The sequence below is a fragment of the Lissotriton helveticus genome, chromosome 9, assembly GCF_964261635.1.
Source record: "Lissotriton helveticus chromosome 9, aLisHel1.1, whole genome shotgun sequence".
Taxonomy (NCBI): Eukaryota; Metazoa; Chordata; class Amphibia; order Caudata; family Salamandridae; genus Lissotriton; species Lissotriton helveticus.
In genome coordinates this window covers 1,285,193,052-1,285,218,534 of record NC_136070.1, presented here as the reverse complement: position 1 = coordinate 1,285,218,534, position 25,483 = coordinate 1,285,193,052, and the positions used below count along the sequence as shown (strand labels likewise).

General features: G+C 57.3%; 1 protein-coding gene across 3 annotated transcripts in view; it reads left to right on the top strand.

Moving 5' to 3' along the window:
- The first annotated feature begins 874 nt into the window (after positions 1 to 874).
- ALAS1 (5'-aminolevulinate synthase 1) overlaps positions 875 to 25,483 on the top strand; it is a 43,793-nt gene continuing 19,184 nt past the window's right edge. Inside the window, exons 1-5 of one of the 3 annotated variants that reach the window (XM_078661883.1) lie at positions 875 to 1,084; positions 8,387 to 8,607; positions 15,707 to 15,907; positions 17,013 to 17,162; positions 23,440 to 23,662. In XM_078661883.1, coding sequence (XP_078518009.1) covers positions 8,388 to 8,607; positions 15,707 to 15,907; positions 17,013 to 17,162; positions 23,440 to 23,662 — 794 coding nt within the window. In that variant the 5' untranslated portion in view covers positions 875 to 1,084; position 8,387. Of the gene's footprint in view, positions 1,085 to 3,572; positions 3,698 to 8,386; positions 8,608 to 15,706; positions 15,908 to 17,012; positions 17,163 to 23,439; positions 23,663 to 25,483 lie in introns of those variants that run through there. The other 2 variants (XM_078661885.1, XM_078661884.1) reach the window with 2 other exon arrangements.

Here is a 25,483-nt window from a genome sequence, read left to right as displayed (position 1 = left end):
ACCCGTGTTGTCTAGTTGGTCGCATTTGAAATGTAACATTTGTTCTTGTGTTTGAGTGTCCTCCACTTATTGCAGTATTATTCCTCTACTTGTACTTTGTACGCTTTTGTAACCTGCACATGTCACTTTTTCCTCCTGTAATGCACCTTTGCTACCTCATGTATTTTGTTTGCTCACAATTGTCACATTTACCTCATGTAACTTATCGTCTGCTTTTGTAATTTGTTCACTTGTAATTTTCTGTTCCTTTTGTGAAGCGCTCTGACGCCTTCGGGTAAAGTCCGCGCTATATAAAAACGCATAAATAAATAAATTAATTAATTTAATTAATAAATAAATAAATAAATTGGTCCGTGTGGGATCGTAGTCCTACTTCTATGTTTGTGAAGGTCCCGCTGTCACCCGAGCAGGAGACACCGCGGACTGCAACACCCTGAGGAGCGCTCGCGGGTCATCATTGTCATCGTACGTCATACACTGACGTCTCTTAGCCCCGCCCATCATCGGCATGGTCACCATGGATTGGGTTTTCTTTAGTTGGGGGAGTTGTGACGTCATCGCAGAGGGCGGAAAGCAGCAAAGGTAACCTATCCCTGCCGTGCGGATCGGTTGATTGACATGCCTGGGCGGGTTTCGCGTAGATTTGACATTAAATCAACATGGGGGAAGAGTGACGTGATAATCGGACCAATGGAAAGAGGGGGCGGGCTTTGTGTGGGACTTGGACAGATACCAGCGCTGGTTTAGGGAGTCTGGGACTCGGGCCAATAGGATCGCGGGGGCTTGCGTAACTCTGAAGTGGCGTCCAATCACCGGGCTCGAGCTGGCTCGCGGAAGGGATCAGGCCAATGGCCGCGCAGGGGCGTGTCGCTGGTTGGCTGGTAGAGCGGAAGCGGGCGCCCCGGGGTCAGTCGCGCCGCGGACGCACAGGGTCAGTGAACGGCTTCGTCCTCCGGTGCTTCCGGTTCCAGCAGACGGGACTTGACGCCGCCCCGGCCCCGCCGTCACCAGCAGCATCAACATCTGTCCGCCCCACCGTCACCATCAATAGACTGCCCCAGAGCACAGCTGCACAGGTGAGAGGGTGACCATGAGAGGGGAGGGGGGGATGGGGGGTCTGACATACTGAGGTGTCTGACGCGGGAGGGGGGTGACCCTGAGGGGGCCCTGGCACAGGTGTCTGACCCGGGTGGGGTACTGGACTGTTGACACAGGTGTAGGTAGGTGTCGGACCCTGGATCACTGGCACATGTGAGGGTGTCTGACCTGGGTGGGGGGTGTGTCCCTGGTGGGGGTGCCCGGCAAGGGCAGGAGACTGAAGGATCTGACCCTGGAGGGATTCTCGATCACTGCCAACATGTGCAGAAGTCTGGCGCAGGTTGGGGTGTCTGGCGCAGGTGGGGTGCCCGCCATGAGAAGGATACTGAGATCTGACCCTGGAGGGGTCATGGATCATTGGCACAGGTGTAGGTATCTAACCCGTGTGTAACGCAGGTGTAGGTGTCTGACACAGGTGGGGGCTTCTCGTATGGGCAGGATACTGAGCGCTCTGACCCTGGAGGGGCTTTGGGTGAATGGCACACGTGAAGGTGTCTGGCACAGGTGGCGGTGCTTGGCATGGGCAGAATTCCGGGGGAGCTGACGCTGGAGGGTTCTGGGTCACTGGCAACGGGTGTAGGTGTCTGACAAATGTGAGAGGTCACACAGGCGAGGGTGTCTGGCAGCTCAAGGTGCCTGACACAGCTCAGGGTGTCTGACACAGGTAGGGGTGTCTGACAGCTCAGGGTATCTGACACAGCTCAGGGTGTCTGACACAGCTCGGGGTGTCTGACACAGCTCGGGGTGTCTGACACAGCTCGGGGTGTCTGACACAGCTCAGGGTGTCTGACACAGCTCAGGGTGTCTGACACAGCTCGGGGTGTCTGACACAGCTCGGGGTGTCTGACACAGCTCGGGGTGTCTGACACAGCTCGGGGTGTCTGACACAGCTCAGGGTGTCTGACACAGCTCGGGGTGTCTGACACAGCTCAGGGTGTCTGACACAGCTCGGGGTGTCTGACACAGCTCGGGGTGTCTGACACAGCTCGGGGTGTCTGACACAGCTCGGGGTGTCTGACACAGCTCAGGGTGTCTGACACAGCTCGGGGTGTCTGACACAGCTCGGGGTGTCTGACACAGCTCGGGGTGTCTGACACAGCTCGGGGTGTCTGACACAGCTCGGGGTGTCTGACACAGCTCGGGGTGTCTGACACAGCTCGGGGTGTCTGACACAGCTCGGGGTGTCTGACAGCTCAAGGTGCCTGGCACGGCCAGGGTAATGAGGGATGCGCCTCGGGAGGCTTACACATCTGGCACTGATGAGTGTCTGACACATTATGGGTTGCTGGGTATCTGACCCCGGTTGATGTCTAGCATTAGGGGTGACACTGGCAGGTCTGTCAGGACACTGTTGGCACCTTTGGGTGCCTGGCACGGATAGTCTGCCTGCCGCTCGTGAGGGGAGGGGGGGGGCAGGCAGAGGTCGGGGTGCTGCATTTCTTGCACATGTGAGGTGTCTGACCCTTGTAACGGAACTGGGAGTCTGAGACGTGGGGTGTTGGACGCCGTTCACAGATGAGAAACGAGACGATCTGACATGGGAGGGCTGCTGGGTGTCTGGCACTGGGGAGGGCACGGGGACGAGGCTGGCATAGTGAGGCCAGGAGGCATAGGCGCTCTGTGTCTGACACTGGCCTTCATGCTTGATGGCTGACGGAGGCCAAGCAGTCGGAGAAAGGAGAGGGTCTGCGTCTCTGGCACAAATGAGAGCCCTGGGTGTCTGATGGAGGGCAGGGTGTCTGGCAGAGCCTGGATATTGAGGGGTCTGGCATAGGTGAGGGCGCTGGGTGTCTGATAGAGGGTGTCTGGCAAAGCCTGGCTATTGAGGGGTCTGGCATAGTTGAGGGCGCTGGGGGTCTGGCAAAGCCTGGATATTGAGGGGTCTGGCATAGGTGAGGGCGTTGGGTGTCTGATAGAGGGCACGGTGCCTGGCAAAGCCTGGATATTCAGGGGTCTGACATAGGTGAGGGCGCTGGGTGTCTGATGGAGGTCAGGGTGTCTGGCAAAGCCTGGATATTGAAGGGTCTGGCATAGGTGAGGGCGCTGGGTGCCCTACTGAGGGTGTCTGGTACAGGGGAGGGCACGGGGACGAGGCTGGCATAGTGAGGCCAGGAGGCATAGGCGCTCTGTGTCTGACACTGGCCTTCATGCTCGGTGGCTGACGGAGGCCAAGCAGTCGGAGAAAGGAGAGGGTCTGCGTCTCTGGCACAAATGAGGGTGCTGGGTGTCTGATAGAGGTCAGGGGGTCTGGCAAAGCCTGGATATTGAAGGGTCTGACATAGGTGAGGGCGCTGGCTGCCCTATTGAGGGTGTCTGACACAGGGGGGCACTGAGGGGTTCAGCACTCGTGGGGGCTGGTTGTTTTGCATTTATGAGGCCCAGCTCGGGTGAGGGTGCTGGTTCCTTGTCGTGGGTGGGATACTGGGTGTCTGTTAGTGCTGTGGGAGGTGCTAGTTTAGCACTGACGAAGGTGTCTGGCACTGGAGGGCGTGTTGATTGGTCAACACAATTGAGGGTGTGGCTTGGTGGGTGCTGAAGACCTGACCCAGACCAGCTCTGGGTGTCTGTCGCAGTTCAAGATGATCGTGGCCATATGCAGGTGATCGGGAGTGGTGTCTGCTGCGGGTGGTGGGAGGAGTGTCTGTCGCTTGCATGAGGGGTGCCTGTCACTGGCACAGGGGGTGCCTGTCACTGGCACCGGGAGTGCCTGTCACTTGCATGAGGAGTGCCTGTCACCGGCACAGGGGGTGCCTGTCACCGGGGGTGTCTGTCACGGGGCAGTGCCTGGCTCTGAATTAAGACCAAATAAATGAAGAACAGATATCATAACGAAACAATTGGACTTTCTAGCTTGACTGAGTAAATCTGCATTCATGTTAATTTGCTTGTGTTTCTCAAAACTTTTGTAAATGAAAAGTGCTGACGCCACCGAACGTGGTCCGTGCACCCTTACCCACGCCTAACAACCAGCACCCTCACATGTGCACACATCCTTACCCACACCTAACAACCAGCACCCTCACACGTGCACACATCCTTACCCACGCCTAACAACCAGCACCCTCGTGTGTACCACACACCCTTACGAGTACCTTCACATGTGTTACACACTGTTACCCATACATAACCCGCACCCTCAAGTGTGCCACACACCCTTACCTCTGCCTCAGACATTGTATTGTATTGTAAGGGGAATTTATAAAGCGCGCTGACACCATGGGTTTCCTGGCGCTGTCCCACACCTTTACCAATGTATAAAAACTAGTACCCTTATGCGTGCCACACTCCCTTATCTGTGCCCAACAGCCAGGGCATTTTATATTTAAGGTTGTAAATTGTGTGTGGCATGTGAGGGTGCTGGTGGTTGGGCATGGGTAAGGCTGCTGGACGTTGAATGTAAAAACAACAGTTGATGGACAGAATGCAGAACAATGTCATACATTCACCCCAGTATAGAGATCTGGGCCTAAATCCATCGTTTTTTTGCTCACCATGCCTTTCCAGTCTGAACTTGGGTGGCTGAGTGAACTAAAGAACGGTGATGGATTAAACCCAGATCAGTTGACTGGGGGTGAGTGTTTGATTTGCTCAAAGGCTCCGTCCATCATCCCCTTTTGTATCGCTGTGGACGTTGAATGTGCCATGCCTGGGAGGGCCTGTCGCATGCCTGGGGTTGAATGTGCCATGCCTGGGAGGGTCTGTCCAGGGCTGGGGTTGAATGTGCCATGCCTGGGAGGGTCTGTCCCAGGGCTGGGGTTGAATGTGCCATGCCTGGGAGGGTCTGTCGCATGCCTGGGGTTGAATGTGCCATGCCTGGGAGGGTCTGTCCAGGGCTGGGGTTGAATGTGCCATGCCTGGGAGGGTCTGTCCCAGGGCTGGGGTTGAATGTGCCATGCCTGGGAGGGTCTGTCCAGGGCTGGGGTTGAATGTGCCATGCCTGGGAGGGCTTGTCCCAGGGCTGGGGTTGAATGTGCCATGCCTGGGAGGGTCTGTCTCAGGGCTGGGGTTGAATGTGCCATGCCTGGGAGGGTCTGTCCCAGGGCTGGGGTTGAATGTGCCATGCCTGGGAGGGTCTGTCTCAGGGCTGGGGTTGAATGTGCCATGCCTGGGAGGGTCTGTCCCAGGGCTAGGGTTGAATGTGCCATGCCTGGGAGGGTCTGTCGCATGCCTGGGGTTGAATGTGCCATGCCTGGGAGGGTCTGTCCAGGGCTGGGGTTGAATGTGCCATGCCTGGGAGGGCTTGTCCCAGGGCTGGGGTTGAATGTGCCATGCCTGGGAAGGCCTGTCACAGGGCTGGGGTTGGATGTGCCATGCCTGGGAGGGTCTGTCTCAGGGCTGGGGTTGAATGTGCCATGCCTGGGAGGGTCTGTCCCAGGGCTGGGGTTGAATGTGCCATGCCTGGGGGGGGGGGATCTGTCCCAGGGCTGAGGTTGAATGTGCCATGCCTGGGAGGGTCTGTCCCAGGGCTGGGGTTGAATGTGCCATGCCTGGGGGTCTGTCCCAGGGCTGGGGTTGAATGTGCCATGCCTGGGAGGGTCTGTCCAGGGCTGGGGTTGAATGTGCCATGCCTGGGAGGGCTTGTCCCAGGGCTGGGGTTGAATGTGCCATGCCTGGGAGGGTCTGTTCCAGGGCTGGGGTTGAATGTGCCATGCCTGGGAGGGTCTGTCTCAGGGCTGGGGTTGAATGTGCCATGCCTTGGAGGGTCTGTCTCAGGGCTGGGGTTGAATGTGCCATGCCTTGGAGGGTCTGTCTCAGGGCTGGGGTTGAATGTGCCATGCCTGGGAGGGTCTGTCTCAGGGCTGGGGTTGAATGTGCCATGCCTTGGAGGGTCTGTCTCAGGGCTGGGGTTGAATGTGCCATGCCTTGGAGGGTCTGTCTCAGGGCTGGGGTTGAATGTGCCATGCCTTGGAGGGTCTGTCTCAGGGCTTGGGTTGAATGTGCCATGCCTTGGAGGGTCTGTCTCAGGGCTGGGGTTGAATGTGCCATGCCTGGGAGGGTCTGTTCCAGGGCTGGGGTTGAATGTGCCATGCCTGGGAGGGTCTGTCTCAGGGCTGGGGTTGAATGTGCCATGCCTTGGAGGGTCTGTCTCAGGGCTGGGGTTGAATGTGCCATGCCTTGGAGGGTCTGTCTCAGGGCTGGGGTTGAATGTGCCATGCCTGGGAGGGTCTGTCTCAGGGCTGGGGTTGAATGTGCCATGCCTGTGAGGGCTTGTCCCAGGGCTGGGGTTGAATGTGTCATGCCTGGGAGGGTCTGTTCCAGGGCTGGGGTTGAATGTGCCATGCCTGGGAGGGTCTGTCTCAGGGCTGGGGTTGAATGTGCCATGCCTTGGAGGGTCTGTCTCAGGGCTGGGGTTGAATGTGCCATGCCTTGGAGGGTCTGTCTCAGGGCTGGGGTTGAATGTGCCATGCCTGGGAGGGTCTGTCTCAGGGCTGGGGTTGAATGTGCCATGCCTGTGAGGGCTTGTCCCAGGGCTGGGGTTGAATGTGTCATGCCTGGGAGGGTCTGTTCCAGGGCTGGGGTTGAATGTGCCATGCCTGGGAGGGTCTGTCTCAGGGCTGGGGTTGAATGTGCCATGCCTGTGAGGGCTTGTCCCAGGGCTGGGGTTGAATGTGTCATGCCTGGGAGGGTCTGTTCCAGGGCTGGGGTTGAATGTGCCATGCCTGGGAGGGTCTGTCTCAGGGCTGGGGTTGAATGTGCCATGCCTGGGAGGGCTTGTCCCAGGGCTGGGGTTGAATGTGCCATGCCTGGGAGGGCTTGTCCCAGGGCTGGGGTTGAATGTGTCATGCCTGGGAGGGTCTGTCCAGGGCTGGGGTTGAATGTGCCATGCCTGGGAGGGTCTGTTCCAGGGCTGGGGTTGAATGTGCCATGCCTGGGAGGGTCTGGCTCAGGGCTGGGGTTGAATGTGCCATGCCTGGGGGTCTGTACCAGTGCTGGGGTTGAATGTGCCATGCCTGGGGGTCTGTCGCATGCCTGGGGTTGAATGTGCCATGCCTGGGGGTCTGTCCCAGGGCTGGGGTTGAATGTGCCATGCCTGGGGGGGGGGGGGGTCTGTCCCAGGGCTACGGTTGAATGCGCCATGCCTGGGGGGGAGGGGTCTGTCCCAGGGCTAGGGTTGAATGTGCCATGCCTGGGGGGGGGGGGGGGTCTGTCCCAGGGCTGAGGTTGAATGTGCCATGCCTGGGAGGGTCTGTCCCAGGGCTGGGGTTGAATGTGCCATGCCTGGCGGTCTGTCACAGGACTGGGGTTGAATGTGCCATGCCTGGGGGGGCCTGTCCCAGGGCTGGGGTTGAATGTGCCATGCCTGGGGGGGCCTGTCCCAGGGCTGGGGTTGAATGTGCCATGCCTGGGGGGGGGTCTGTCACAGGGCTGGGGTTGAATGTGCCATGCCTGGGAGGGTCTGTCTCAGGGCTGGGGTTGAATGTGCCATGCCTGGGAGGGCTTGTCCCAGGGCTGGAGTTGAATGTGCCATGCCTGGGAGGGTCTGCCCCAGGGCTGGGGTTGAATGTGCCATGCCTGGGAGGGTCTGTCCCAGGGCTGGGGTTGAATGTGCCATGCCTGGGGGGGGGTCTGTTTTAGGACTGGGATTGAGTGTGCCATGCCTGGGAGGGTCTGTCCCAGGGCTGGGGTTGAATGGGCCATGCCTGGGAGGGTCTCTTTCGACAGGGGTTGAATGTGCCATGCGTGGGAGGGTCTGTACCAGTGCTGGGGTTGAATGTGCCATGCCTGGGGGTCTGTCGCATGCCTGGGGTTGAATGTGCTATGCCTGGGGGTCTGTCCCAGGGCTGGGGTTGAATGTGCCATGCCTGGGGGGGGGTCTGTCCCAGGGCTACGGTTGAATGTGCCATGTCTGGGGGGGGGGGGGTTTGTCCCAGGGCTAGGGTTGAATGTGCCATGCCTGGGGGGGGGGGGGTCTGTCCCAGGGCTGGGGTTGAATGTGCCATGCCTGGGAGGGTCTGTCCCAGGGCTGGGGTTGAATGTGCCATGCCTGGGGGGGGCCTGTCCCAGGGCTGGGGTTGAATGTGCCATGCCTGGGGGGGCCTGTCCCAGGGCTGGGGTTGAATGTGCCATGCCTGGGGGGGGTCTGTCACAGGGCTGGGGTTGAATGTGCCATGCCTGGGGGGGTCTGCCCCAGGGCTGGGGTTGAATGTGCCATGCCTGGGAGGGTGGGGTTGAATGTGCCATGCCTGGGGGGCTGGGGTTGAATGTGCCATGCCTGGGGGGCTGGGGTTGAATGTGCCATGCCTGGTGCTGCTAGAAGCCCCTCTGACTCCATGCTCTTTCTCCCCAGGATGGAGGCCTTCGCCCGCCGGTGCCCCTTTCTGTCCCGGGTGTCCCAGTCCTTCCTGCAGAGGGCCGGCCAGTCCCTGCTCACCTATGCCCAGAGTTGCCCCGTGATGATGGAGGGGATCACTGCCCGCGCCCTGCGGACCTCAGCCGCTCATGGCCAGGAGGCCAAGGAGAACCGCACTGTGGGCACGGAGGCCAAGCAGAGCAGCTTGCCCCCGCCAGGTGAGTGCTGGATGGAGACCGGGGAATGCTGTCTTGTTGGCAAGGGGTAGAGGTAAAACACTGGTTCAAAACATGTCTCATGGGCAGTGCACCTGGCAGCAAAGACCCCACCCCACAGGTGAGCCCGCACGCAAGGCTGATGTCTGCCACGTCAGAGGTGAGGCATCTGCAGATCACGAGTGTGCCAGGCCGCAGGTGTGCCCCCACCACCCTCTGTCCATATGTGGGTGATCCCACGCCACAGGGTTATCAGTACCAGGCCACAGGTGGGCCCGTGCCACCCTCTGTATGCATGTACGTGATCCCACACCAGAGCATGTTCTATGCCAGGTCACAGGTGGGCCCGTGCCACCCTCAGTCTGCATGTAGGTGATCCCACACCGGAGCATGTTCTATGCCAGGTCACAGGTGGGCCCGTGCCACCCTCAGTCTGCATGTAGGTGATCCCACACCGGAGCGTGTTCTATGCCAGGTCACAGGTGGGCCCGTGCCACCCTCAGTCTGCATGTACGTGATCCCACACCGGAGCGTGTTCTGTGCCAGGCCACAGGTGGGCCCCGCCACCCTCAGTCTGCATGTATGTGATCCCACACCGGAGCGTGTTCTATGCCAGGTCACAGGTGGGCCCGTGCCACCCTCTGTCTGCATGTATGTGATCCCACACCGGAGCGTGTTCTATGCCAGGCCACTGGTGGACCCGCCACCCTCAGTCTGCATGTAGGTGATCCCACACCGGAGCGTGTTCTATGCCAGGTCACAGGTGGGCCCGTGCCACCCTCAGTCTGCATGTATGTGATCCCACACCGGAGAGTGTTCTATGCCAGGTCACAGGTGTGCCCCCACCACCCTCTGTCCATATGTGGGTGATCCCACGCCACAGGGTTATCAGTACCAGGCCACAGGTGGGCCCGTGCCACCCTCTGTATGCATGTACGTGATCCCACACCAGAGCATGTTCTATGCCAGGTCACAGGTGGGCCCGTGCCACCCTCAGTCTGCATGTACGTGATCCCACACCGGAGCGTGTTCTATGCCAGGTCACAGGTGGGCCAGTGCCACCCTCAGTCTGCATGTACGTGATCCCACACCGGAGCATGTTCTATGCCAGGTCACAGGTGGGCCCGTGCCACCCTCAGTCTGCATGTAGGTGATCCCACACCGGAGCGTGTTCTATGCCAGGTCACAGGTGGGCCCGAGCCACCCTCAGTCTGCATGTACGTGATCCCACACCGGAGCGTGTTCTGTGCCAGGCCACAGGTGGGCCCCGCCACCCTCAGTCTGCATGTATGTGATCCCACACCGGAGCGTGTTCTATGCCAGGTCACAGGTGGGCCCGTGCCACCCTCTGTCTGCATGTACGTGATCCCACACCGGAGCGTGTTCTGTGCCGGGCCACAGGTGGGCCCGTGCCACCCTCTGTCTGCATGTATGTGATCCCACACCGGAGCGTGTTCTGTGCCAGGTCACAGGTGGGCCCCCGCCACCCTCTGTATGCATGTAGGTGATCCCACACCGGAGCGTGTTCTATGCCAGGTCACAGGTGGGCCCGTGCCACCCTCTGTCTGCATGTATGTGATCCCACAGCGGAGCGTGTTCTGTGCCAGGTCACAGGTGGGCCGTGCCACCCTCTGTCTGCATGTACGTGATCCCACACCGGAGCGTGTTCTATGCCAGGTCACAGGTGGGCCCCCGCCACCCTCTGTCTGCATGTATGTGATCCCACACCGGAGCGTGTTCTGTGCCAGGCCACAGGTGGGCCCCCTCCACCCTCAGTCTGCATGTACGTGATCCCACACCGGAGCGTGTTCTATGCCAGGTCACAGGTGGGCCCCCGCCACCCTCTGTCTGCATGTATGTGATCCCACACCGGAGCGTGTTCTATGCCAGGTCACAGGTGGGCCCCCGCCACCCTCTGTATGCATGTATGTGATCCCACACCGGAGCGTGTTCTATGCCAGGTCACAGGTGGGCCCCCGCCACCCTCAGTCTGCATGTACGTGATCCCACACCGGAGCGTGTTCTATGCCAGGTCACAGGTGGGCCCCCGCCACCCTCTGTCTGCATGTATGTGATCCCACACCGGAGCGTGTTCTGTGCCAGGTCACAGGTGGGCCCGTGCCACCCTCTGTCTGCATGTATGTGATCCCACACCGGAGCGTGTTCTGTGCCAGGTCACAGGTGGGCCCCCGCCACCCTCTGTCTGCATGTACGTGATCCCACACCGGAGCGTGTTCTATGCCAGGTCACAGGTGGGCCCGTGCCACCCTCTGTCTGCATGTATGTGATCCCACACCGGAGCGTGTTCTATGCCAGGTCACAGGTGGGCCCGTGCCACCCTCTGTCTGCATGTACGTGATCCCACACCGGAGCGTGTTCTATGCCAGGCCACAGGTGGGCCCCCGCCACCCTCTGTCTGCATGTATGTGATCCCACACCGGAGCGTGTTCTATGCCAGGCCACAGGTGGGCCCCCGCCACCCTCTGTATGCATGTATGTGATCCCACACCGGAGCGTGTTCTGTGCCGGGCCACAGGTGGGCCCGTGCCACCCTCAGTCTGCATGTACGTGATCCCACACCGGAGCGTGTTCTATGCCAGGCCACAGGTGGGCCCGTGCCACCCTCAGTCTGCATGTATGTGATCCCACAGCGGAGCGTGTTCTATGCCAGGCCACAGGTGGGCCCCCGCCACCCTCTGTATGCATGTACGTGATCCCACACCGGAGAGTGTTCTGTGCCAGGCCACAGGTGGGCCCCCGCCACCCTCTGTCTGCATGTATGTGATCCCACACCGGAGTGTGTTCTGTGCCGGGCCACAGGTGGGCCCGTGCCACCCTCTGTCTGCATGTACGTGATCCCACACCGGAGCGTGTTCTGTGCCGGGCCACAGGTGGGCCCCCGCCACCCTCTGTCTGCATGTACGTGATCCCACACCGGAGCGTGTTCTATGCCAGGTCACAGGTGGGCCCGTGCCACCCTCTGTCTGCATGTACGTGATCCCACACCGGAGCGTGTTCTATGCCAGGCCACAGGTGGGCCCGTGCCACCCTCAGTCTGCATGTATGTGATCCCACAGCGGAGCGTGTTCTATGCCAGGTCACAGGTGGGCCCCCTCCACCCTCTGTCTGCATGTACGTGATCCCACACCGGAGCGTGTTCTGTGCCAGGCCACAGGTAGGCCCGTGCCACCCTCTGTCTGCATGTACGTGATCCCACACCGGAGCGTGTTCTATGCCAGGTCACAGGTGGGCCCCCGCCACCCTCTGTCTGCATGTATGTGATCCCACAGCGGAGCGTGTTCTATGCCAGGCCACAGGTGGGCCCGTGCCACCCTCAGTCTGCATGTACGTGATCCCACACCAGAGCATGTTCTATGCCAGGTCACAGGTGGGCCCCCGCCACCCTCTGTCTGCATGTATGTGATCCCACACCGGAGCGTGTTCTGTGCCAGGCCACAGGTGGGCCCGTGCCACCCTCTGTCTGCATGTAGGTGATCTCACACCGGAGCGTGTTCTGTGCCAGGCCACAGGTGGGCCCGTGCCACCCTCTGTCTGCATGTAGGTGATCTCACACCGGAGCGTGTTCTATGCCAGGTCACAGGTGGGCCTGTGCCACCCTCTGTCTGCATGTATGTGATCCCACACCGGAGCGTGTTCTGTGCCAGGTCACAGGTGGACCCGTGCCACCCTCAGTCTGCATGTATGTGATCCCACACCGGAGCGTGTTCTATGCCAGGTCACAGGTGGGCCCGTGCCACCCTCAGTCTGCATGTACGTGATCCCACACCGGAGCGTGTTCTATGCCAGGCAACAGGTGGGCCCCCGCCACCCTCTGTCTGCATGTATGTGATCCCACATCGGAGCGTGTTCTGTGCCAGGTCACAGGTGGACCCGTGCCACCCTCTGTCTGCATGTACGTGATCCCACACCGGAGCGTGTTCTATGCCAGGCCACAGGTGGGCCCGTGCCACCCTCAGTCTGCATGTATGTGATCCCACAGCGGAGCGTGTTCTATGCCAGGCCACAGGTGGGCCCCCTCCACCCTCTGTCTGCATGTACGTGATCCCACACCGGAGCGTGTTCTGTGCCAGGCCACAGGTAGGCCCGTGCCACCCTCTGTCTGCATGTATGTGATCCCACACCGGAGCGTGTTCTATGCCAGGTCACAGGTGGGCCCCCGCCACCCTCTGTCTGCATGTATGTGATCCCACAGCGGAGCGTGTTCTATGCCAGGCCACAGGTGGGCCCGTGCCACCCTCAGTCTGCATGTACGTGATCCCACACCGGAGAGTGTTCTGTGCCAGGTCACAGGTGGGCCCCGCCACCCTCTGTCTGCATGTATGTGATACCGGAGCGTGTTCTATGCCAGGCCACAGGTGGGCCCGTGCCACCCTCAGTCTGCATGTACGTGATCCCACACCGGAGAGTGTTCTGTGCCAGGTCACAGGTGGCCCCCGCCACCCTCAGTCTGCATGTATGTGATCCCACAGCGGAGCGTGTTCTGTGCCAGGTCACAGGTGGGCCCCCGCCACCCTCTGTCTGCATGTACGTGATCCCACACCGGAGCGTGTTCTATGCCAGGTCACAGGTGGGCCCCGCCACCCTCAGTCTGCATGTACGTGATCCCACACCGGAGCGTGTTCTATGCCAGGTCACAGGTGGGCCCGTGCCACCCTCCGTCTGCATGTAGGTGATCCCACACCGGAGCGTGTTCTATGCCAGGTCACAGGTGGGCCCCCGCCACCCTCTGTCTGCATGTATGTGATCCCACACCGGAGCGTGTTCTATGCCAGGTCACAGGTGGGCCCCCGCCACCCTCAGTCTACATGTATGTGATCCCACACCGGAGCGTGTTCTATGCCAGGTCACAGGTGGGCCCGTGCCACCCTCTGTCTGCATGTACGTGATCCCACACCGGAGCGTGTTCTATGCCAGGTCACAGGTGGGCCCCCGCCACCCTCTGTCTGCATGTATGTGATCCCACACCGGAGCGTGTTCTATGCCAGGTCACAGGTGGGTCCCCGCCACCCTCAGTCTGCATGTATGTGATCCCACACTGGAGCGTGTTCTATGCCAGGCCACAGGTGGGCCCGTGCCACCCTCAGTCTGCATGTACGTGATCCCACACCGGAGCGTGTTCTATGCCAGGTCACAGGTGGGCCCCGCCACCCTCTGTCTGCATGTATGTGATCCCACACCGGAGCGTGTTCTATGCCAGGCCACAGGTGGGCCCGTGCCACCCTCTGTCTGCATGTACGTGATCCCACACCGGAGCGTGTTCTATGCCAGGCCACAGGTGGGCCCGTGCCACCCTCAGTCTGCATGTACGTGATCCCACACCGGAGCGTGTTCTATGCCAGGTCACAGGTGGGCCCCGCCACCCTCAGTCTGCATGTATGTGATCCCACACCGGAGCGTGTTCTATGCCAGGCCACAGGTGGGCCCCCGCCACCCTCTGTCTGCATGTACGTGATCCCACACCGGAGCGTGTTCTGTGCCAGGCCACAGGTGGGCCCCCGCCACCCTCTGTCTGCATGTACGTGATCCCACACCGGAGCGTGTTCTATGCCAGGTCACAGGTGGGCCCGTGCCACCCTCTGTCTGCATGTACGTGATCCCACACCGGAGCGTGTTCTATGCCAGGTCACAGGTGGGCCCGTGCCACCCTCAGTCTGCATGTATGTGATCCCACACCGGAGCGTGTTCTATGCCAGGTCACAGGTGGGCCCGTGCCACCCTCTGTCTGCATGTACGTGATCCCACACCGGAGCGTGTTCTATGCCAGGTCACAGGTGGGCCCGTGCCACCCTCAGTCTGCATGTACGTGATCCCACACCGGAGAGTGTTCTGTGCCAGGCCACAGGTGGGCCCGTGCCACCCTCTGTCTGCATGTACGTGATCCCACACCGGAGCGTGTTCTATGCCAGGTCACAGGTGGGCCCCCGCCACCCTCTGTCTGCATGTATGTGATCCCACACCGGAGCGTGTTCTGTGCCAGGTCACAGGTGGGCCCCCGCCACCCTCTGTATGCATGTACGTGATCCCACACCGGAGCGTGTTCTATGCCAGGTCACAGGTGGGCCCGTGCCACCCTCACTCTGCATGTACGTGATCCCACACCGGAGCGTGTTCTGTACCAGGCCACAGGTGGACCTGTGCCACCCTCAGTCTGCATGTACGTGATCCCACACCAGAGCGTGTTCTGTGCCAGGCCACAGGTGGGCCCCTGCCACCCTCTGTCTGCATGTAGGTGATACCACATCTACACGGATGCCACCTGGTGCGTGTGCCAACACTCGGCCTGGCTGCCCTTTAACATACACAGATACGCCACCTGTGAGACTCGTTCTGCTAATGAGAAGCTGGATATTTCACATCTGCCAGGGTCCCCAGCGTTGATAAGCCAGTAGGTGTGGCTTGTGTGAAGTGCGTGCCCTGTCGTGGCTTCCATACGCACATGTGTACATCACTCAGACATGCACAGAAATCTACGGACACCCGTGCAAACACACGGGCAGACAGGCAGGGAACCATACACAGAGATGGCCCTGCTTCCAGTGGGGGCTGGGATGGGGAGAGGGCCATACTTCCCCAGGGGGGCTGGGCTGGGGAGAGCACTGGGCTTTAAGAAACATTAACTCTGCACCTATAAAGCTCAGGGTTTTCAGAGTTATGAACTTTGCACCTGTAAAGCGCTGGGTTTTTATGATGCATGAAGTTTTCTCCTGTAATTACTCGATTTTTAAGATGCGTGAAGTTTGCATCTGTAATTATGGGTTGTTTAAATTCTGACCGTTTGTATCTGTAATTACTGGGTATTAAAGATACATGTAGTTTGCACATATAAAGCACAGGGTTTAAGAAGCAGGAACCTTGCACCTGTAAAGCTCTGTTTTTGAGATCTATAGACTGTGCATGTCTCATGGGATGTGAGCTGAATGGACTGAACATCTGTACAGCTGTCCGTCGTTGGTACACATGAAATGTTTTTCAGATGGATACAATGCACTGGTCAAGAGTTGGGTTTCTGGAACACATGAAATATTGTGAAACTCTGTGAGTTTGCTCAGAGAAATCTAAACCTTTCTGTTGGTCTCCACAGAGAGCAGCGCTGCCGGAGCCGCGCCCCTGCCCAGCGGAGCCCATTCGCAACCGGGCCTCTCTGTGGCTAATGCCAGCCCCAAGGCGGGCACCAAGTGCCCCTTCCTGGCAGCACAGATGAACCCAGACAACAGCAGCGTGTTCCGCGAGGCCAGCCTGGAGCTGCAGGAAGACGTGCAGGAAATGCAGGCGGTGAGGAGAGGTATGTGGTTATTGGGGTGTGGCCTTTCTGGGCGTGTCTGCCCTCAGCAGGAACCTGTTCTTGCAATCCTGTCCATTGGGTCACATCCCTTTCAAATGAGGAAGGCTCCTCTCCGGCAGCTTGACTCACCGCCTGCTTGGATTTTGAAATGTGGCCATTTGCTGTTTAGCAATGCTTGTATACAGAGCCGTTGAGTGCAGCTGTGTCTTGCAGGGTCTGTTGAGGGTTGTTGTGGGTTCCTTAAGGCATGGGGCGCTCCTTTCCTGTACATCTGACCTCACCGGTGCATTTCTGAGTCCGGGGTTGGTTGTGCGTCTGTTGAGGGTTGTTGTGGGGTCCTTAAGGCATGTGACGCTCCTTCCCTGTACATCTGACCTCACCGGTGCATCTCTGAGTCCGGGGTTGGTTGTGCGTCTGTTGAGGGTTGTTGTGGGGTCCTTAAGGCATGTGACGCTCCTTCCCTGTACATCTGACCTCACCAGTGCATTTCTGAGTCCAGTGTTAGTTGAGGGTTGTTGTGGGGTCCTTGAGGCATGGGGCGCTCCTTCCCTGTATATCTGACCTCACCGGTGCATTTCTGAGTCCAGTGTTAGTTGAGGGTTGTTGTGGGGTCCTTGAGGCATGGGGCGCTCCTTCCCTGTACATCTGACCTCACCGGTGCATTTCTGAGTCCAGTGTTCGTTGTGTGTCTGTTGAGGGTTGTTGTGTCAGGGGTTACTTGTGTGCCTGTTGAGGGTTGCTGTGTCGGGGGTTAGTTGTGTGTCTGTTGAGGGTTGCTGTGTCAGGGGGTTGGTTGTGTGTCTGAGGGTTGCTATGTAAGGGTGTTAGTTGTGTGTGTGAGGGTTGCTGTGTCAGGGGGTTGGTCGTGTGTCTGTTGAGGGTTGCTGTGTCAGGGGTTGGTTGTGTGTCTGTGGAGGGTTGTTGGGGGGGGGGGGGGTCCTTGGGTCACATGACGCAGCCATCCCTGTATATCTGACCTCACCGGTGCATTTCTGATTCCAGTGTTAGTTGTGCGTCTGTTGAGGGTTGTTGTGGGTTCCTTAAGGCATGTGACGCTCCTTCCCTGTACATCTGACCTCACCGGTGCTTTTCTCTTTTCACACAGAGCTGGCCGCGTCCCCCCTGGCCCCGGCTGTGGTCCAGATTCAGACCGAGGGTCAGGACCAGCCTGGATTGCTGAAGAGGTTCCAGGATGTGGTGCGGAAGCAGAGGCCGGAGACTGTGTCCCACCTCCTCCAGGACAACATGCCCAAAGGTAAGGATGCTGCCCGCTCGCTGTGCTTAACTTGTCACCGCCCCTGCCGGGTCCAGGCAGGGCGCCCAGTAGAGAATAGTTTAAGTAGAGCTCGCATTTATTATTAATAGTTTCATTTTCGGGACGGGCCCCTTGAATAACATGAGTTTAGAGCTCCAGGACTAAGTGTCCAGAGGGCCTGGCCAAAGCGATAAAGGGACCCTCCTCAGCAGGCGGCTCACCCTCCACCCCAGTCCTTCGCATGCCCGTCTCTGTCTTTTTCACTGCTCTGGGGTCTGCAAAGAAAGATAAATGTATTGCAATAAACTCATGGTTGCTTTACCTGGAAAGTGCATGCTGGACTGTGCAGCAGAAGTCTTCTCGCCCCCTCCCAGCCTGTTTCCCCCCCCCCCCCCCCCTCCCTCCGAGTCCAGGGTTAGTTGTGTGTTTGTTGAGAGTTGTCGTGGTGTCCTTGCGTGAGAGGGTACTGGTGGTGGGAACTCCTGTCTGGTAGGTTGGCGATTACTGGCAGTGGTGACGCCCGGCAGGCACTGTCAGGGGGCACCGGGCACTAGCATAGAGGTGCCTTGTGCAGGAGGGTCGGCTGTAAGGCGGGAGAGTGCCGGCAGTGGGGCGGTTGGAGGGCGCCGGAAGTGGGTTGACTCTGCGGCGGGAGGGTGCCAGCAGTGGGTTGACTCTGCGGCGGGAGGGTGCCAGCAGTGGGTTGACTCTGCGGCGGGAGGGTGCCAGCAGTGGGTTGACTCTGCGGCGGGAGGGTGCTGTCAGTGGGTCAGCTTTGAATGCGGCAGGAGGGCGCCGGCAGTGGGTCGGCTCTGCGGCGGGAGGGCGCTGGCGGTGGGTTGGCTCTATAGCGGGAGGGTGTTGGCAGTCGATTAGCTGTACAGCGGGAGGGCGCCGGCAGTGGGTCAGTTCTGCGGCGGGAGGGCGCCGGCAGTGGGTCAGTTCTGCGACGGGAGGGTGCCGGCAGTGGGCCAGTTCTGCGGCGGGAGGGCGCCGGCAGTGGGCCAGTTCTGCGGCGGGAGGGCGCCGGCAGTGGGTCAGTTCTGCGACTGGAGGGTGCCGGCAGTGGGCCAGTTCTGCGGCGGGAGGGCGCCGGCAGTGGGCCAGTTCTGCGGCGGGAGGGCGCCGGCAGTGGGCCAGTTCTGCGGCGGGAGGGCGCCGGCAGTGGGCCAGTTCTGCGGCGGGAGGGCGCCGGCAGTGGGTCAGTTCTGCGGCGGGAGGGCGCCGGCAGTGGGTCGGTTCTGCGACGGGAGGGTGCCGGCCAAGGGTCGGCTCTGCGGCGGGAGGGTGCCGGTAGTAGGTCAGCTTTGAATGCGGCGGGAGGGTGCCGGTAGTGGGTTGACTGCGGCGGGAGGGCGCCGGCGGTGGGTTGGCTCTATGGCGGGAGGGTGTTGGCAGTCGATCAGCTGTACAGCGGGAGGGTGCCAGCAGTGGGTCGGTTCTGCGACGGGAGGGCGCTGGCAGTGGGTCCGTTTTTTAAATTTTTTTTATTTTTTTATTTCGGCTTAAAAGATGCCATAAGAGTCACGACACAGTTCATTATAATATGCATTAAATCACATTTTTTAATACATTTGATATAGATAAAACATATGTAGATTAAAAGAGAAAGATATAAAAGAATGGAGAATTAGTTTCCCCAATAAAATGTTGTCTCTGAACACAATACAGTACCTAAATACCAACGGTCCTTATGGTATTTCTAGCGTACATTTAATCATATAAACTTAATTCTTTGGCATTACAGCTTTAGTCCTTTTTTTCCTCAGAAAATATATTGAATGCAGAAATCGGCTAACACTGAATACTATTGTTTGTGTTGTCTGTTTTAATTATTCTTAAGGCTTGGTTACAGGATCTTACTCCTATTAATGAACATAAGGGCTTGATCCATTTTCTTCTGGCCAATGCATAGGCAGAGCAGAATAAAAGGATATGAAGGTCGTCTTCTTTCTGTTTATCTTCACACATAATACAAGTTTCATCTGCCACTGAATCTACACCATTAGACCCTCTAGTCCAGCGTGCCAAGGTTGTTTTAGTCAAAAGATTCCCATATCTTAATTTAAAAAAAAATATCTTGGCAAGTGGGGGCTCAATTTCGTCAGGGAAAGTCTCAAAAAGAGGCTCATCCTTGAAACTCAGAAAATTAGCCACTAGAGTTCCAGCATTAGTCATATTTGTTAATTGGTTAGACACAAAACCCCAAAAAGCCCTTTTTACAACCAATTTTGGGTTCGGCGGTAAACAATCTGGATTCTCCTAAAAGTGATTTAGGCCTATTTTAATAAACCAGGTTTTAACATGTTTTAATCAGGGTATGGTATTCAAGTTGGCCAATCCCATTATCTCTTTTAAACCTTCTCTGTAATCATACAGTTCAGGTACCCGCCAAAGTCTAACCCATAGCATCCGTGGTCTAATTATTGTATAGTGGTCTGTTCTTTTGATGTTTAGATCCAGCTGAAGTGGCACTAACGGAGTGCCTCTTGGAACCCTTACCAGACTCCTCATAAAGTTGTTATCCATGACGAGGAAGGAGTCCTTCGACATGGGCCCCCAAATTTCTGCGCCATACAGTGCTGCTGGTTGTACCTTAAATTTAAATAACTCAACCACTGGAGACACAGCCTTGCTAGTACTCAGGCCTTGTTTCCTAAGAATAGGCGTTTACATTCTATGTAAATACCAACTTACTTTTTTCAATTTGGGGCCGCCAGGAGAAATTAGAATCTAGCGTAACCCCTAAATATGAAAAATTTGGGACCGATTCCAGTTTCTCACCACTCCGAGTTAAGCAGCCTTTATCTGGTTTTGGAGGGTTGAGGGCCATACATTTAGTTTTTATCCCATTAATTTCCAATCCTTTCTTGCTACAGTAGTCACTAAAGGAATTGAGTAGTGCCTGTAGACCTTTCTTGGTTTGTGAGATCAAAATGGTATCATCCGCGAACAGTAATGATGTTATCTTTTCACCGTTCAATTTCGGTGAATAATTTGCACATCCCTCTAAGTGTACGGGGATGTCATTCACAACAAGCATTGGAAATGCAATAGGTCTCGCATTAGAAAAGTTGGAGCTATTGGTTTTGTAAATGACTTGTGTTGGTCTTGAAAATAGCAAAATTAATAGCTTTGTCATTTACAATGCCAATACTTTTAACTTTTTCAAATGTGACACTTATAGCATTTGTAATGCACCATGTTTTGTATGTACGTGACTTAGATGTATTCATATAACAAATACAAATGGCTTAATTTTTTTAAAATGAAAGCTTGCACTGCTGCTGCCTGCAGTACTAATCTCTTCGTTCCCAGCATCAATGAGATGCAAATAAGTGAACAACTGACGCAAAAGGTCTTGGTTTCATTAGTTTAAAAAAAAAAAAAGTGTATGCAACAGTGAAAACAAAAATATACAATAACGCTAAAATCAGTATAACACAAGCAAAAGTTCCACAGAGAATGCTTTGTTTTAAGCAAATGCAAAAAACAGCCTTAAAGGATAAAAAAGGTTGAATGTTTCTCAAGCAAAGTGAAGAAGTGTAGGAAGAGATCGGGGTGGGGGAGACGGAAACAAGGTAGAGGGGGGAGAGTGACACATGGGGTGTCAGTCGTCAAGGCAGAGCGAGGGGAGACGGAAACAAGGAAGAGAGTGACACACAGGGGTGAGGCATTGAGGGAGGCGAGACGGAACCTAGAGGAGAGCGAGGTACACACACAGAAGTGGAGTGGAATCGAGGGTGAGATGGAAACCAGGGCAGCGGGAGGGAGATATACACAAGGGGTCAGAAGTGGAACAAGATAGAGAGGGGGAGAAGGGAACCAGGGTAGAGGGAAAGAGACACCGCTGGTAAAAGCTTGCGAGAATGAGAACAAAACAAGGAGAGCGAGGGATAGAGAGGAGGCGGGGCGGGGAGCAGAAGTACATGCGAGTCATGGCCTGCGGCCGTGAATAAGTGACGGCTCAGGATCGGGGCCGGAGTGGTGCCGAAGGGTGTGAAGGAGGGGGGTGGGCGGGGAGCGTAGGGATGGCTCAGGCTTGGGCCAAAGTAATGACAAAGGGTGTGAAGGATGGGGGTGGGTGGGGAGCGTAGGGACGGCTCAGAGGCCTGAGGCAGAGCGCACCATATGGAGAGGGAGGGGGGTGGCAGTGGGATGGTGATTGATGGGTGGGGCAGTGCTGGGGAAGCCTTTGATGTGGACTGGCGGCCGTGGAGAAAGTGCCCTGAAGAAATGCGACACGGCAGACAGGGGAGGGGGCGGAGCGGGGGTGTGGGAGGAGTGCGGCTGAGGGAAAAGACATCCAGGCGGCTGGGGGCATGTGCACGCGCTTTTAATGTCAATGCGCATGCGCATTGAGCTTGAATTTCACGGGCACTGCAAGGAATCGCCACGATTCCTTGCAAGTTGGTTAAAGACTGTTTAAGCCCCAATAGTCTCGCAAGCTCCATGCGCATCGACAGGCGAGACCTAAAAAGGGAAAAAAGTGTAGGGGCCAATATGCAGCCTTGGCGGATGCCACGCTCAATAGGTATTTTTTGAGTCAGTGCCCCGTTTGGGCCCCATCGCACTCTAGCAAAGTTCCCTGCGTGCAGTTCTTTTATCTGTACTAACAGTCCGCTTGGGAACCCTGCTTCACTCATTGTCCTCCATAAAAGGTCACCTGGCACTAAATCGAATGCTGCTCTCAAATCAACGAAAGCAACATATAGATGGCCCTTCTTAATATGCACATATTTCCAGTATACGCAGCAAAATCTGAATACTTGGTCGATTGTGCTCACTTTACATTGGAAACCGGCCTGATATTTTGTTATAATTGCATTCTCCTCCAACCAGTCATTGACACGAGTTAAGATGTGTCTCGAGTAGATTTTTTGGAGAATGTCCATCAGGGTGATTGGCCGATAATTAGAAGGATCCAACCGATCCCCTTTTTTAAAAATTAAAACAATTTCTGCCCCCCTCCAGCTTTCAGGGAAATCTAGGCTATGGGATCGCTTATTACACAGATAATTTATGTATGGTACCCAAACCTTTAGATCATGCTTATACAAGTCCCCTGGTATCTTATCTAGCCCTGGCGCTTTACCATTTTTTACTAAATTTATTGCTGCCTCAGTTTCTCCTAATGTGAATGCCAAACAGTCTATAGGATGTTTGAGGCACACGGCATCGTCGCCGGGGACCTTTGGCATGGTGTCATACTTTTTATAAAGGTATGGGTCAGTTCAGCGACGGGAGGGTGCCGGCAGTGGGTCAGTTCAGTGACGGGAGGGTGCCGGCAGTGGGTCAGTTCAGCGACGGGAGGGTGCCGGCAGTGGGTTAGTTCAGCGACGGGAGGGTGCCGGCAGTGGGTCAGTTCAGCGACGGGAGGGTGCCGGCAGTGGGTCAGTTCAGCGACGGGAGGGTGCCGGCAGTGGGTCAGTTCAGCGACGGGAGGGTGCCGGCAGTGGGTCAGTTCAGCGACGGGAGGGTGCCGGCAGTGGGTCAGTTCAGCGATGGGAGGGTGCCGGCAGTGGGTCGGTTCTGCGACTGGAGGGCACCGGCAGTGAGTTGGCTCTGCGGCAGGAGGGCGCCGGCGAAGGGTCGGCTCTGCGGCGGGAGGGCGCCGGCAGTCGACTGGCTCTGCGGCGGGAGGGTGCCGGCAGTGGGTCTACTTTGAATGCGGCGGGAGGGCGCCGGCAGTGGGTCGGCTCTGCGACGGGAGGGCACCGGCAGTGGGTCAGCTCTGTGGTGGCAGGGTGCCTGGAGGGCGCCGGTGGTGGGTCAGCTCTGTTGTGGGTCAGCTCTGCGTTGGAGGGCACCGGTGGTGGGTTGACTCTGTGGCGGTAGGGTGCCTGGAGGGCGCCGGTGGTGGGTTGACTCTGCGGCGGGAGGGCGCCGGCGGTGTGTCGGCTCTTTGGCGGGAGTGCGCCTGCGGTGTGTCGGCTCTTTGGCGGGAGGGCGCCTGCGGTGGGTCGACTCTTTGGCGGGAGTGCGCCTGCGGTGGGTCGACTCTTTGGCGGGAGTGCGCCTGTAGTGGGTCGACTCTGCAGCGGGAGGGCGCCGGCGGTGGGTTGACTCTGAGACGAGAGGGCGCCGGCAGTCGTTCGGCTGTGCAGCGGGAGAGCGCCGGCAGTGGGTCGCCTTGCAATGGGAGGCTCCTGCGCCACCATGCCTCACGCCAGCACTTCTAGTCTGCGGTGGCAAATGCGTTGAAGAAAAAGCAGAGCTTGTGCAATTCTTTTTCAGTCCCAAATTATTGAACTTTTCTGTCCCTTTTAATTTGCAGCTGTTAACACCTTCCTGTATGACCAGTTTTTTGAGAAAAAGATTGACGAGAAAAAGAAGGACCACACCTACCGTGTGTTTAAAACTGTGAATCGGAGGAGCCGGACCTTCCCCATGGCGGACGACTATTCCGACTCGCTGGTCAGCAAGAAGGAGGTGTCCGTCTGGTGCAGCAACGACTACCTGGGGATGAGTCGCCACCCTCGCGTCCTTTCAGCGGTCACGTGAGTATTGCTGTTTTTAAAATTGTCCTTAATTAAGACGACCAAGCGGCCTTGAAAAGTGTCCTCATGTGACTAAGCACAAAACTGTGGAGCTGTAACCACCTGTAGGAGGAATGGTGCCGAAGGAGTATGGGGATTGTTGCTTTGTACATCTTCACCTTTTCTGGGGTTCCCCACACTGGCTGCCCTCCTCGATCAACTCTTGGTGTGTCCCAGTTCTGAAGAAGCGGCAAGAAGGATGTTTTTACCCAAAAGCCTGTTGGTGGGTTCTTTCTTTTAGATCTATCAAGTGCCTGATTTAGACCTCCCGTCCGCTGGAATTTGGATTCCATAGGATATTGGGGATTTATTTTTCGGTGGGCAGGATATCCATCACCGTTGTGAAGGAGTAACCAGTCGCCAAGGTCTAAATCCAGGCCCAAGTTTTAAAGTAGCTGCACCGTGCGGGCAGAGATGGCCTCTATGTGCACCGTGCGGGCAGAGATGGCCTCTACGTGCACCGTGCGGGCAGAGATGGCCTCTATGTGCACCGTGTGGGCAGAGATGGCCTCTATGTGCACCGTGTGGGCAGAGATGGCCTCTATGTGCACCGTGCGGGCAGAGATGGCCTCTATGTGCACCGTGCGGGCAGAGATGGCCTCTATGTGCACCGTGCGGGCAGAGATGGCCTCTATGTGCACCGTGCGGGCAGAGATGGCCCCTACGGGCACCGTGCGGGCAGCGATGGCCCCTACGGGCACCGTGCGGGCAGCGATGGCCCCTACGGGCACCGTGCGGGCAGCGATGGCCCCTACGGGCACCGTGCGGGCAGCGATGGCCCCTACGGGCACCGTGCGGGCAGCGATGGCCCCTACGGGCACCGTGCGGGCAGCGATGGCCCCTACGGGCACCGTGCGGGCAGCGATGGCCCCTACGGGCACCGTGCGGGCAGCGATGGCCCCTACGGGCACCGTGCGGGCAGCGATGGCCCCTACGGGCACCGTGCGGGCAGAGATGGCCCCTACGTGCACCGTGCAGGCAGCGATGGCCCCTACGTGCACCGTGCGGGCAGAGATGGCCTCTACGTGGGTCACTGCCTGTGCACCGTCATTTCTTTTGGTTTGGAGTGAATACCAGTAAATACCTCAATAATGCAAAGTTAGTTCTTCAGTGCACATGAACCAGAGGGCGGCGTGGTGGTGTTGGCAGTCTTTCTATTTTCAGAAGCGCAAGCGCGCTGCATAATACATCAAGTCTTCTCTATGCTCGTTCGAGGAAGCAGATTTTATAATGCATGGTTCCTGCTATTCACGTCTCCCCAAGGCTTGTTCTGTTTATGAATGTCGGAGAACATTTCTGCATATGTAAGTTTTCCAAGAAAACCGATACAAGAGAATGCTACATTTTTTTATTTTCTTTTAACCGAATGCCTGTGTGAGGAGATGCTTTCTTGATATTTTTCTATGAGAATGGGAGCAAAATGTGGCTTTTTGAGTATATAAACAAAAAATAATTGAAATCTCAATTCTTGGTTTAAAAAAAATCAAGTTGTGAAGAAAAATACTTTTTTTAATAAAAATATCTTTTTATTGAGCAGTTGTTTGAGATCAGCAAGTAAAGTTTCACATCCAGTAAAGGCGTTGTCGGCCACTCGCAGGGGGCCTGCCCTTCGCTGCTTACCTTTGTGTCACCCTCGAGAGTTGCATGTTGTACAGGAGAGAGAGTGATCGACAGCCCACTTATGGTGTTAGGTTGCCCATTGCCCTCCATTCCTCCCTTCTTATCCTACCCCTTTGACCCCCCCCCCCCCTATGCTGCATCCACGGTCCCCAACTCTTTTCA